Raw genomic sequence first — 12,846 nt, forward strand, 5'->3', positions numbered from 1 at the left:
CAGTCTTCCCCCCCATAACCAATCCTCGCGGGGGCTGCCCCTGAGCGACGGCGCTGCTGCGTGCTGCTACCCAATTACCCGGATGGAATTCAAAGCCGGCCCACCAGGTCAGCCAATAGGCTCCAGGGAAAGCCGACATCGTTAATTGAGATTGCACCTGCTGAGTATTAAACAGCCAATTAGAGGCTCGCGGAGTACTCCCTGCCAATCTCTAGGCCAATTACCGAGGAGGCTTCCATCTCCTAAGCCTGTGGGGAAAAATCGCGCTCCCAAGGTGCGAGGGGGTGGCATCACTTAGCCGCATCACGGTTCGCACAAAATTAGTGCCTTTGTACAAAGCCAGTGCGACCCCACAACCCATTGACCATTGGGGCAGCCGCCTCCTGATGGGCGATGATCCGCCACTTGTTTCTTCTGCGATCTTTTGCCTCGATCGGTCCCCATACTGTGACAGGGACTCAGGAGACACAGAAAACATTTTTTTTTTTTTGCGGGAAAACATTAAATAGGCTTCGTAGAGATGGAGAGAAAGCCAAGGGGAAGGAATTGCGCGGCAGAGAGTGAGGGGCTCACTCTACTTCTCTGTCGAGGAATGAACAGACGAGGAGCACCGACACTGCAGCAGGAGAGGGACCCGAGTTCGGAGCACCCCGTGGTAAGGGAGCTGTGGGTCATCAGGGGCCCCCCCTTTCCTGGGGATTAAAGGGAGACGGGTCGGGGCAACAGGCGCGAAGGCACAAGCCACCGGGCCGTTTCTGTGGGGGCGAGAAAAGGGGAGGGTTTCTGCAGACGGCGGTTTGCTTTGGAAGAGTGCATTCCAGCCGCTGTCTGGGTCCTTGGACCGTTAGAGACGGTTGGACCCTGCTACAGACTCCGAGCCGCCGGGAGCCTCGCGAGCTGGCCCTTGGCCCCTCCCGGCCTCCAGGCCCCGCTACGCACTAGGGGCTGACCCTTGACAGGGGTTGAGCGCTCCTTGTAATGCGGGGATCTTTCGCACCAGCTTCTGTCACAATGCCTGGCGCATGATACGCACGCAGTAAATGTTTGTTGAGTGAATGCAAGATTATATCTCTGGTCAGCTAAGGAGATGCCAGTGGGCCTCAGTTTCTCGTTTTGTGTTAATTTGAAAAATATATATGTGTTTTGAGTAAGTAGTACATGCACATTCTACAAAGGAATAAAAGGTCTGTCTTCCCTAAGAAACAACCGGTTTTACCAGATTCTTGTGGATTTTTCACAGGATATTCTATAGTAAACATGTATACATTAAATATATTTATATATATTACCCAGTCGGTAACATGTTATACATTACTATTTTGCAGTTTCTTTTTATATGGTCTAGATATCTGTCCATAGCAGCACGTAGGTAACTGCCTAATAGTTAAGTTTCATAGTAAGCCTGAGGGATGTATTAAGATATATTCAATCAGTCCCTTTAACATTATACTGATACCCAAGTATATTTTGTTTGGCTCTTGTATATCAGTACAATAAATACTTAGGGCTGCAAACACTGAGAAGTGTTTGTATTGTTTCTTCAGTTGGATAGATACAATTTCACAAATTCTCTTTCTCCCACAAAGATTTTTCTCATTTTCATTCCACCAACAATGTTTGAAAAGGATTTTGGTTAGTATTGCCAAATTGCCTTCCATGCAAGTTTTACCAATCTTCTCTCCCATCAGCAAGCTTATACAGCCTGTTATCAAACCTTTTGATTTTTGACAGTCTGATAGTGTAAATGGCATCTCACTGCAATTTAAATTTTCATTTCTCTTATAAGGTTGAGCATCTTTTAATATGCTTAAGTGACAATTGCTTTCTATTTTTCTGTAAATTGTTCATACACTTTGTTCATATTTCTATTTGGTTGTCAGGACTTTTAATATTTGCCTTTTGTTCATATGTAAGTTGAAAATATTTTTCCCCTTTCCCAGTTTGTCCTATGTCTTTTTACTTTCATGGTGACTTTTTTGTTATGCAAGTATTTTTTATTTTTATGTAGCTGAATTTGTTAGCATTTTCCTTGATAACTTCTGGGTTTCATATCATATTTAGAAAAGCGTCCTATGACCTAAGATTATTAAGAAATTATCCTATGTTTTCTTTAAATATTTTTATAGTGTCTTTTTGCATATGTAAATATTTGATTCACCTGGAATTTATTTTGGTGTTAAGGTGTGAAATAGTGATCCAGTTTTGTCTTGTCCAACCCTTATTTAATAACCCATATTTCCTCCATTGTTTTTGAATGCTACCTTTCATAAGATCCAAATTGTCATGTATTTGGGTCTATTTCTGGGTTTTTCATGTTCCATTGATCTCTCTATTCATGTTCTAGTACCATACTGTTTTTTAAAATTGATGTACATTATGTGTTATTTTTACCACAATTTAAAAATTTGATGTACAATATATACACAGAAAAGTGCACAGATGAAAAGCATACATGTTGATGAATTTTAAAAAATGGAACACATTTGTGTAACCAACACCCAGATCAAAAAAGCAGAACATTATCCCTTCCCAGTCACTACTCTCCTCAAGGGTAAACTTGCTTCTGACTCCTAGTAGCAGAAACTAGTTTTGCTTGTTTTGTTTTTTATACAAAGAGAATCACACAGTAAGTACTCTTTTGTGTCTGGTTTCTTTTGTTCAACATTATTTTTGTGACATTCAGCTATATTATTGTGTATAGTTTTAGTCCATTCATTCTCATCACCGTGTAGTATTATATTTTGGGAATATACCACAATTTCCTTTCTGAGTATACTGTTAATGTTATTTTGTGGAATCACATATTTTTAGATTACATAAGGGAGAATTTTTATATTTATGATATAGAATCTTCCTATAAACATGTGTAAGTCATTAATGTCCCATCAGTAGCGTTTTAAAGTTTTTGTCATGTAAAATTTACATATGTAGTTTCTAAGATTATTTCTAGGTATTTGAGTGCCTTGATTGCTATAGCTATTTTTACTTTTAAAAAGGTAAAGAGTAGTTCAGACCTAAGGAAGAGTGTCCATTGTTGCTATAAAAAGCACAGGCCCGGGCTTCCCTGGTGGCGCAGTGGTTGAGAGTCCGCCTGCCGATGTCAGGGGACAAGGGTTTGTGCCCCGGTGCGGGAAGATCCCACATGCCGTGGAGCAGCTGGGCCCGTGAGCCATGGCCGCTGAGCCTGCGCGTCCGGAGCCTGTGCTCTGCAACGGGAGAGGCCACAACAGTGAGAGGCCCGCGTACCGCAAAAATAAATAAATAAATAAAAAGCACAGGCCTACTTTATGGGCTCATCATCTTCCAGCTCCAATGGGAGCTGGTGAGCAAAGAAGAGGAAATGAAGTGGAAGTCCAAAAAGAGGGATTAAAATTAAAAATTAAACCACAGGATTAATTTCTTAATCAGAGCAGTGAAAAGCCAGGTGTAATCACTTTTCCTGGAAATTTTCTGAAGGAGGGTGGACTTTTAGTTGGTTGGGTAGGGAGACTGGGGAGTAGAAAGGATAACTTTAGGTGAGATGATCACTCTCAAGTCACTGTGTATTTGGGATTTGTCATCTCATTCCCCCTCTAAGAGCCCAAACCAGGATTCAAAGATTGAGTTGTGAGAGACTAGGATTGGGTGAATTGTGATTTCTTTATTCTCATCTCCCGCTCTGAAGAGTCCAGTTCTGTTTCCCTGAAGGGTGTTCTGAACAAGGTGCAGGTGGCAGTAGGTGAAACTAATTGACATAGAGTGTGGGTTGTCCGGAGAGTGCAGTGGGCAGGTGTTTCCACTCCGTAAGCCAAAGCAGGAAAGTAGACTTTAGCTAAAGGGCTGGGCAGGGAGGGGTTCTCAAACGCAGTAGCCTTGTTTAGAGCCTTGGCTGCTTACAGAGTTCCCTTCCTGGATAACGAGTAAACTATTCAAATGATATTCAGCTATCTGAGGTTTTGGAAAACAGCACACTCCCTTTGTCCATTGTAGGAATCACCCCTTCTTCCCCCGTCACTCAAGTCTCTTCACCAGAAACCAGCAACTGGGAATGTGGGCCTTAGTATCAGAAATTATACTGGTGCTACTCTTTCGTCTTTCGATCAGATTGATGAATTGTGGCAGGGTGTCCTAGGAGAGAGACATTCTCCTCAGCTTCTCTGGCCACCAACATCCAGCTCTAAGTCTCCTTCCTTAACTCCCCTTTACAAAGCAGTTTGGAGGAAGAGGACGCAGGAGTCCTCTGATCTCACGTGCTCGCCGGCCTGAATCATCACCACACTCACTGCTAAGAGCAAAAGTCCTACCCAGAGTCTCCTGCCTCTCTCTGAGAGACGGATGCTGGGGGAGACTGAGAAGAAAGATTAAAAACTAACAACCAATCCTCAGCTTCCTGAATCAGGTGCATTAGAGTTACTGAAGGAAGGTGAGGACCAACAACTGACCCCATTCCCCTTAAAAGAGTTGTTCAGAGTGGGTGGGGCTGGGGATGACCCCTGGATTCTACCTTTCTCACAGGTCAGTTCCTGCAGCTGAGAGACCCTGGGGAAGGGGGTTATAAGAGCAGACAGTGACTGAGCAGTATGGCAGTGTGGTGGAAAGCATTTGGATTTTGAGTTAGCCCTGAGTCCAGAAGCAGCTCCCTTACTAACCAGCTCTGTGTACCCGAGCAAGTTAATCTATTTGACCTTTAGTTCCATCAGCCAAGATTCCCTGTCTTAATAGGGTTGATGTGAGGATTAAATAAGAAAACATACATGTAACCAACTAACACAGAATAAATGTTATTTTTCTTCTATCTCCACGACTGTCCCTCCAGGGGAGAGCTGCCATTGGATTGCCTCTGATGTGGACCATAACATCCCTGCACATGTGCACACACCACCCGCCTGCGTCCCTGGTTGCCGTCACACACTTGTACACACACACACACACACACACACACACACACACACACACACACACACACACACACACACACACACACACACCCTTGAGCTAAGGGCAGCCTTTCCGGGCACATGGGGTAAGGGGCTGGCTTTCTGATGATTGGACAAGCTGTGGAAGTGCTCATTGCAGTAACCTTGTTACGGTAACTAGCGTCCCTCTCTGAAGGTGTTCTGGAAAGGCCATGTCAGGAGAGCAAGGGGTGGTAGTAGGGGAACCCCACAGGCAATTCCTCTAGGTTGAATGTGCTTCTCGAGGGACACTTTGCCCACCTCTGCTGAGGAGGCCCTAGTCTACACCCAGAGTTACAGTGTCTGGAGCTCTGCTGTCCAATATTGTAGCCACTGGCCACATGTGGCTACTGAGTACTTGAAAGATGGCTAGTGTGACTGAGGAGTAGAATTTAAAATTTATTTAATTTCAATTAATTTAAATGTTAAAACCAATACTTGATTTAGTTATTGGAAAACTTTTAATATGGAGCAACTTGGATGTGTGAATTGACTTTCTCAACAGTGAATTTTATGAAACCTAACTACAGATCAGATATTTCTGGTGAGAATTTAGTTATCAAATTGGAATGTGTTGTAAGTGTAAAATATACACTAGATTTCAAAGACCTAATATGAAAAAATAATGTAAAATATTTCATTACTCATTTTTATATAGATAACATGTTGAAATGATCATAGTTTGGTACACTGGGTTAAATAAAATAGAGTATTAAACTTAATTGTATCTGTTTCTTTTGCTTTTTTAATGTGATACTAGAAAACTTGAAATCACATAAGCAACTCACATTCTGTTTCTGTTGGGCTGCTCTGGCGGCTGTGGGACTCAGGCAGCAGCATCTCCCAATCCAGACACATGTCATCCATTCCCCACTGCCTCAGGGGGCTTCCCAGAGTAGATTTCTCTGAACAGCAATGCTGCTTCTGCCCTTTTCTGAATTGCAGTGTGGGCAACTAGTATGAGAACCTCTAGCACCTGACCCCCACAAGTCCCAATCTCACAAGCTACTGGTGGAAGATTTTAGAAATATGGGAGAGGGCTGTGCCCCAAGGTTATTAGACAACCTTTGGGCTGTCTAATAAACTGGAGAGGGGAGGTTGCTGCAATGCTAAGGGAATTGTGTGTGCACGGTGCCAGGAGCAAGGTTGGAGGCTCCGGATGCTCAAGATTGTGTGATTCTCCAGCCTCACTCTCCAAACTGCCGGGTTCTCTCTCACATTCACCTCTGCCCACAGCCCCCTGCCCCCAGATTCCCACCTCTGCCCCACTGAAGAGCTTGCCTGCTGGTGAAGTCTGGCTGCCCCCATATGGCGCCAGCTTCTCTCACCTGTCAGGGACAGTTTGGGCTGGGAATCTCCTAATGAGTCTCCTCAGGGCAAGGACAAGGGCAGCAGGAATGGCTAGGAAGCTGATGACGCTTTGCATATTGTTGGGTGAGGGGTGGGTGGGGCTCTTGAGGGTGGAGGGGAACTAAGGACACTGTGCAGATGCTGCTGCAGAGAGAGAGAGAGAGAGAGAGAGAGAGAGAGAGAGAGAGAGGCTCCTAGGGACCTCGTGACTCTCCACTTCTCGGCCCCTCCTCCCTGCTCCTTTCCTCTCCCTTCACTCCTCCCCTTCCGGTGATGCTGATGCTGCTGCCCTGTCCCTTGAGCTCTCAGCATCTCTACTTTTTCTAGGTCTGCTTTGGCCTTTCTTTGGAGTACACTCAGAGGCAGTCAGCATCTCCTCCTCCCACTCTGCCTCTGCATCTGGGGTCTCCATAAGACAGCGGCCTCTATCCAAAGACAGCTTCCCACCGGGGCTGCACTGAACACGGAACCAGGGGAAACTGCTGAAGGACGGTGGAAAGGCAGGTGCTTCCTGCTGCTTCTTCTTCCCTCCACTTTTCACTACAGCTTGCAGTGCCCCTCCCACCTTTTTCCTTCAAACCTAGTCCTGCTGTGTTCTGGGTCTCTCTCCTTTGACAGCTGCAGATTCTTGCTTTTGTTAGTCATTTTCTAGGAGTGCTCTTGCTTTCTCCATCAAGGGCACTAGGGATCTGCAATACAGGAATGTTAGGGAGATTCCAACCAGAGTGAGAAAGAAGGGAAGGAGCTGGGTGCCCTGGGTTGAAATTTTTGCAGAGGGATCCTTTGGAAGGCAGAGGATCTCTCCTCCAACTCCGGAGAGGGAGAGTACAGGGGAAAGGGTTGACACTGAAATGGGCTGGCTGTGCTGATCTCTCCAGGCATGGTGGGCAACCTTTTGCGTAAACCCCTGGTTTTCAGGCTCGTTAGATTCAGGCAAGGCCATTAGGATACAGGCTCAATGGGCAGGCAGAAAGCGTAGGAAGGGGGAGATCTGACAGAAATAAGGGGTGGAAAAGACTGAAGAAATCTCCAGAGATCACATTTAGTTGTGGCTGCTACTGTCATGGCCTTTTGGCAACAGGTTTAATGCTGTGACAGACAGAGGCAGGTGGCGGGGCTCATGCACACTCAGTGCCAGTGTGTAGTCTGTCCTCCTTCCCATCCCACACCCCCTGTCACATCCTCTTCTCCTTAGCTTGAGGTCATTGGCCCTAGTTGTTTGCCCCTAGAGAGGGGACAGAGCAGAAAAGAGAGAGAGAGACCACCTGGTTGAGGAGCAGAGACTCCAAGAAGCAAGTGGCACTTCCCAGCCCCATCTCTGAAGTAATCTATGGCTGTGGTTGGCGATTGGTATTGGTTATTCAGGTATGTGTAGGTGGGTGTGAAGGAAGCCTGGAGCTTAGACTAGCAGACTGGAGGGTTATATTTCCTGCTTTGTATGTGGTGGGGGAAGGACTGGGCTGACTACAGGGTCTATATCTTCAGCTTCCTGGGACCCTCAGGGAAGAGATGACAATGCTATCCTCAAACTGCAAAAGCACAAGGAGGCCGGCTATCAGGAGGTGGCATTAGCTGCTGGCATGGTGCAGGCAGGAGGCGTGGGAGATCTATGCTGTTTGGACTAGCTTCTGGTCCAAGCAGCCTTGGTTCTCTTCCCCTTTGGTATCTGAAGCTGGCTTGGATGGGTCCCCAGTGTGGAAGGAAAGTTCAGAAGAGCTTGGCAGTGACCCGGTTACCCCCAGAGTTCTTATCCCCAGAGGCTCGGGGTGCCACAAAGTCAAAGGTCATGTGATGTTTGACCCGGCCTTTGCCTTTGCTCCAGAGGGCAATGAGGCCAAAGCACAGGGTTACCGAGGTGAGGAAGGGGAGGAAGCCGACTGCCAGCACCATAGCTATGCCTCTGCTATCCAGGAAGAAAGGCCCTGGGATCCCTGGCATGGTGGTGTTGGGGTCAGAGAGAGTGCTATTTGGTGGTTCAACTTGGATTACTTCCAGCCAGGTCCTCAGGGAGTCATTCCCAGCTACATTGCTGACCACACAGACATAGGCACCTCTATCCCGTAGCTGCACAGAGCGGATCTCCAGCGTCCCATCCTCCAGGACCCTTACTCTCCCGGCCCTTCCCAGCCAAGCCCCCTGAGGCCTCATCCAGGAGACGATGGGGGCTGGGTCTCCATCTCCAGAGCAGGAGAAAACGGCATGCCCGCCCTCCTCTGCAATGACCCAGCGTGGCCCGGACTTTCGGATCAGGGCTGGTTGGCAAGTGAAGTGCCCTGGAGGTAGGATGTCTGAAAACTCCCTCAGGCTCTTCCCCTGGACGTTCTGGGGGCCGGCACAGGCAGGGGGGGACGTGCCAAAGTCCAGGCGGCGGCGGAGCCGGAGCAGCCAGATGAGGCGGCAGTCACAGGTCAGGGGGTTACCAGACAGCCTCAGGGTGACCAGTTTGTCTGGAGAAGAGAAGGCTGTTTCCTCCAGTGTCTGAAGGGCGTTATCCGCCACGTCTAGGAGGTGGAAGGCAGTCAAACCATGGAAGGCGTGGGCAGCGATGGAGGTGAGGCATGCCCCTGACAGTCGGAGCTCCTGGAGCCGCACCAGGGGGCTGAGCCTCCGGGCTGGGATGGCAGAGATGGGGTTCTGAGACAGATCCAGGACCCTGAGGAAGCTCAGGTGGTGCAGAGCTTGGAAGGGCACCGAGCTCAGATTGCAGCGGGTGATGGCCAGACTGCTGAGATTGAGCCCAGTCAGGCTCCCAGGCTCCAGAGCCTCCAGAGGCGGCCAGTGATGGATCTCCAGCTCCTTTAACTGCCCCAGCCCTTGCAGCGCCCCTCCCGGCAGCCTCCCAATATCTAATTCCCGGAGCCTCAGGACCCCGAGCGCTGGAAGGTGGGCCAGGGCCGGGCCAGGCACGGTGCTGAGGTTGCAGCGCTCCAGGGTGAGGGTCCTCAGCTTGGCCAGTCCAGCAAAGGCTCCCGGAGCCACAAACACCAGGTGGTTGTCCCCAACCTCCAGCTGCTGGAGGCTGCCTAGCTCCCCAAAAGCTCCATCGAGGAAGAGGACAATCTGGTTGAGGCGAATGTCCAGCAGCGTGAGGGAAGACAGGCCTGAGAAGACCCTGGGGCCCACGATTCGCAGACGGTTGCCCTGCAGCCTCAGGGTGAGCAGGCTCTGCAGACCATGGAAGGCCCCTGGCTCGAGGGTGGACAGCTGGTTGTAGCTGAGGTCCAGTTCCCGGAGCAGGCCCAGGCGGGAGAGCATTCCCCGCTGAAGCCCCCATAGGCGGTTCCCACTCAGGTCCAGGAGCTCGGTGTCCAGCGGGAGTCCCCCTGGTACAGCCTCCAGTCGCCGGTGGGCACAGAGCACTGCCCGGGGTTGGGAGGTGCAGTCACACACAGCAGGGCAGCCGCCGCTACTCCCCCCAGACAGGAGGAGCAGGAAAAAGATGGGGGGCCAGGCTTGCTTTGGAGTAGTGGCCGCAGCCATCCCCTCTTCCATCCTGGAATAGACGATGGCATGGCCCTTATTGGAAAGTGGCTTCAGATGATGGGGACCCTGGATTTCCCTGGGCCTCCTTAGAGGAGAAAGAGATATTGAGCTACCCATCTCAGCATGGCCAGCAGCTAGGGTGCAGATCTGGGGGGAATTCTGGTGCACACCTCCCTGGAGCCTTCTGGAGCTCCTCTAAGGGGACTCTGTACTTTCCTCCCCCTCCCAACCTGGGTAACAGGCCAAGTGCTTACTAGCTCATGGAACCCGAGTCAAGTGGGGAAAGTTTTAGGGGGAGGGAGACAGGAAGCAGCAGGGAAGTAACTTTTGAGTTTCCCTCCATCTGTGAGATCCAGAAATACCTCAGGTCCCTTCTCCCTGATAGCTGCTCTCCCAATCTCTGCTATGTCCCTCTCTGCCTTCTCCCAGGTTATGTACCCACAGCTTTGTCTACGGCTTAAGGGGGATCATATCCCTGGATCCTGATTGGAGACAGGCATCGCCTTGACTAAGTCATCCAAGGCTGGGAAGCATGTGGGCCTCAGCTCTGCCCCGCAGGCTCCACTTATTGCCCCTCTGCCCTCCTCCAGCCTGGCCCAGGGCCTGAGGCCCCAGACTAACAAGATCCAATCTCCCCAGAACACCTTGTGGATGACAGCCAAGCTGCACATTAGATAAAGCACAGGATGCAGGGGGTACGTGAATCCCTCACAAGAACCCCAAGGGCAACGCCGCCTCCCCTATAGATGACATTAGGGTGTGAGGGACCCAAGAGATGCCCCGGTTTTGTTGCTTGGTCCTCAGACTTGGGCTTCTCTCATACCCCTCCTTCGTGGTGTTTTGATTCAAGCCTAGTGTGTGAGTCTGAGGGAGATCTCTTGTCCCCTTTGGCCTCTGCTGCCTGAGAAAAACACAAGAGACAGACTGAGAGCCAGGTAGGCATAGACAAGTGAGGAGAGACAGCGCCTGGCCAGACGCTATGGTGGGGACCAAGGGAGCCCTTGGCTGGCACAGCAGATCTCTGGGCACAGTCTGTGTGCACAGCCTGTCAACTTAAAGTGGTTTCTGGGTGCCAGGGGCCTGGGCAAAATCAGGCAGATGACCACTGGAGCCTGACTGAGGTGCTGGAGGAGAAGAGGTCCCATAGACTCACCCTGTTTAGTGACAACCGGGACCCCAAGGAAGGGGAGGTATTGGAATTGGCAAGGGATGCTACAGAGATAGGACCAACTGAGCCAACTGAGGCAGGAGGCCTCGGTTTCTTTCTAGCTGCAGATCCCAATCACCTTTGACCTTTCAGGCCTCAGGCTTTCTGGGCCCTACAGGGTCAGCTTTCTACCCCACGGCCCATTTTCTCCCAGGTGGAACTTAGGAGAAGCAGTTTAAGAGATGGTGTGATTTCTTCCCCTTTATTTCCCATTCTATACCCTCTCCTAGAAGGATCGTTCTGGTGGCTACCCTATAGCTAATTCAGAGGACTGTAGTAGTTCAGAAACTGAAGAAAGAGGCCCAAAGAGCAGAGGGACGTAGGACACCGTCCTGAGGCTTGGGCATGAGAAGGAATGGCACGGCAGAAGCTGCTGAGCAGACTCCTCTGTTCCCAATCCCAACCTAACAGGTATGGATGGCATGCTAAGAGTTCTCCAGGCAGAGAGATGTCCCAGCCACCCTCATTCCCCTGGTAAGTCCACCTGACAGCTAGCTCTTTATCACTACTGCTGCAGTTCCTGCTCATCCTTCCTTCCTGCATTCAGCAAAAGTGCAGTGAAGCGTGTAACCCAGCTTCCCTCCTTGCCACTCCTGTGAATGTCCTCTTAGTCTCCGAAGCCCGCTGGGCCAGGGGCTGGGGATCTGGCCCCTTCTCTTTAAAGGTCGCTAATGTAATCATAAACTTCCCTTGCCAATCTCCACGGCTACAGGACTGGCTTCCGGCCACTTTGCAGGAAGAGATAGGTGTCAGGACCGTTCCTTTCTCTCCTTGTATGGGCTGGGGTCTGGGGCATCACCCTCAAGGAACAGGGAGCTTTCCTCTTGTCTCTATGTGGCAGTCCAGAGACACATCTGATCCTGGATATCCTCTTTAAAGCAGACCTGAGTGAGGCATGGGGACCTACACCGGGAGGGGGCTCTCTCTTGGAGGTAAGATTTCTGGAATATCCACACGGATTGCAGGAAAACCCTTCCCAGAGGTAGAGAGAGCACCCCGGAAATGGAGGGAGGTCTGCTTGGAGTCCTTCCCTCCGGAGAACCTGGGCCATCTTAGTTTTCCCATCAAAGTCCTATGGGGCCAGGATCGATGGTTGGCTGGGCCTGGGGTGGGCACAGACCCTCTAGCCTTGACGGGTCTGGCCTTGTCTCTGAGAACGTTATGGAGAAGGGCAGCTGCAGCTCTGGGACAGGAGGTAGGTGCACTTACCAGAGAAGCTGGAGGGTGGCATCAAGTTGGGCACTGCATCTGTGCGGGGCTGGGGGCCCGTCCCACTCGAGCTGCACCTCTGCCCCGCACCTCCCCTTGCGCCTCTCTCCCCGCTGCCCCCCTGCCTGCCGCTGCTGCTGTTGCTGCTGCAGCGGCTGCTGCCAAGACCGAGGTAGAGAGAAGAGCCAGAAAGCATTTCTCCTTTTTTTTTTTTTTTTCCTCTCTCTCTTTTTAAACCAGGCAAGAATGAGTCTGCAGCAACCCTGTTGGTGCAAAATAAATAAATAAAGCAACCAGGGAGGGCTGCAGCAGGCGCCACCTCAGGATGGCAGAGGAGGGGAGGGAGCGCAGAGGGAAGCTCCCGAGCCCCAAGGGGTGGAGGGCTCGGTGGTGGAAGCTGCTGGGCAGCTCCGCAGGGTCTCTCGGGCATCCTGATTCCCCCCTGCGGAGCTCTGGGGTCAGGCACTTTCCGTAGGGTTGTCTTTCAGTCTCCCAGATGCGGGGCAGTTCTGTGCAGCCTCTCATTCTAAATGTTCCCTGTGGGTATCATTTGTGGGGCAAGTTCTCAGCCCAGAACACCCACTGCGGAGCTTAGTCTGAGATGGCTTCGGTGGGGGGCTCCTGAGGACCAGCCCCCACGCCTCCGTGGGGGACCTCTCAGGG

At 50.5% G+C, this 12,846-nt stretch overlaps 1 protein-coding gene and 1 long non-coding RNA gene across 2 annotated transcripts in view; one reads left to right on the forward strand and one right to left on the reverse strand.

The window, feature by feature from the left end:
* Positions 1 to 217: 217 nt before the first annotated feature.
* LOC137219359 (uncharacterized) overlaps positions 218 to 12,846 on the forward strand; it is an 88,139-nt gene continuing 75,510 nt past the window's right edge. The window contains exon 1 of the long non-coding RNA XR_010941083.1: positions 218 to 655. This is a non-coding gene — a long non-coding RNA (uncharacterized lncRNA). The remainder of the gene's footprint in view (positions 656 to 12,846) is intronic.
* On the reverse strand, positions 7,326 to 12,796 carry LINGO4 (leucine rich repeat and Ig domain containing 4). Its single transcript, XM_067727804.1, has 2 exons — positions 12,184 to 12,796; positions 7,326 to 9,777 (listed from the first exon to the last, which is right to left on the reverse strand). Exon 2 carries the CDS (start codon positions 9,774 to 9,776, stop codon positions 7,992 to 7,994), a length of 1,785 nt encoding a protein of 594 aa, XP_067583905.1. The 5' UTR covers position 9,777; positions 12,184 to 12,796; the 3' UTR covers positions 7,326 to 7,991.

Source organism: Pseudorca crassidens, chromosome 2 (genome assembly GCF_039906515.1).
Source record: "Pseudorca crassidens isolate mPseCra1 chromosome 2, mPseCra1.hap1, whole genome shotgun sequence".
NCBI lineage: Eukaryota > Metazoa > Chordata > Mammalia > Artiodactyla > Delphinidae > Pseudorca > Pseudorca crassidens.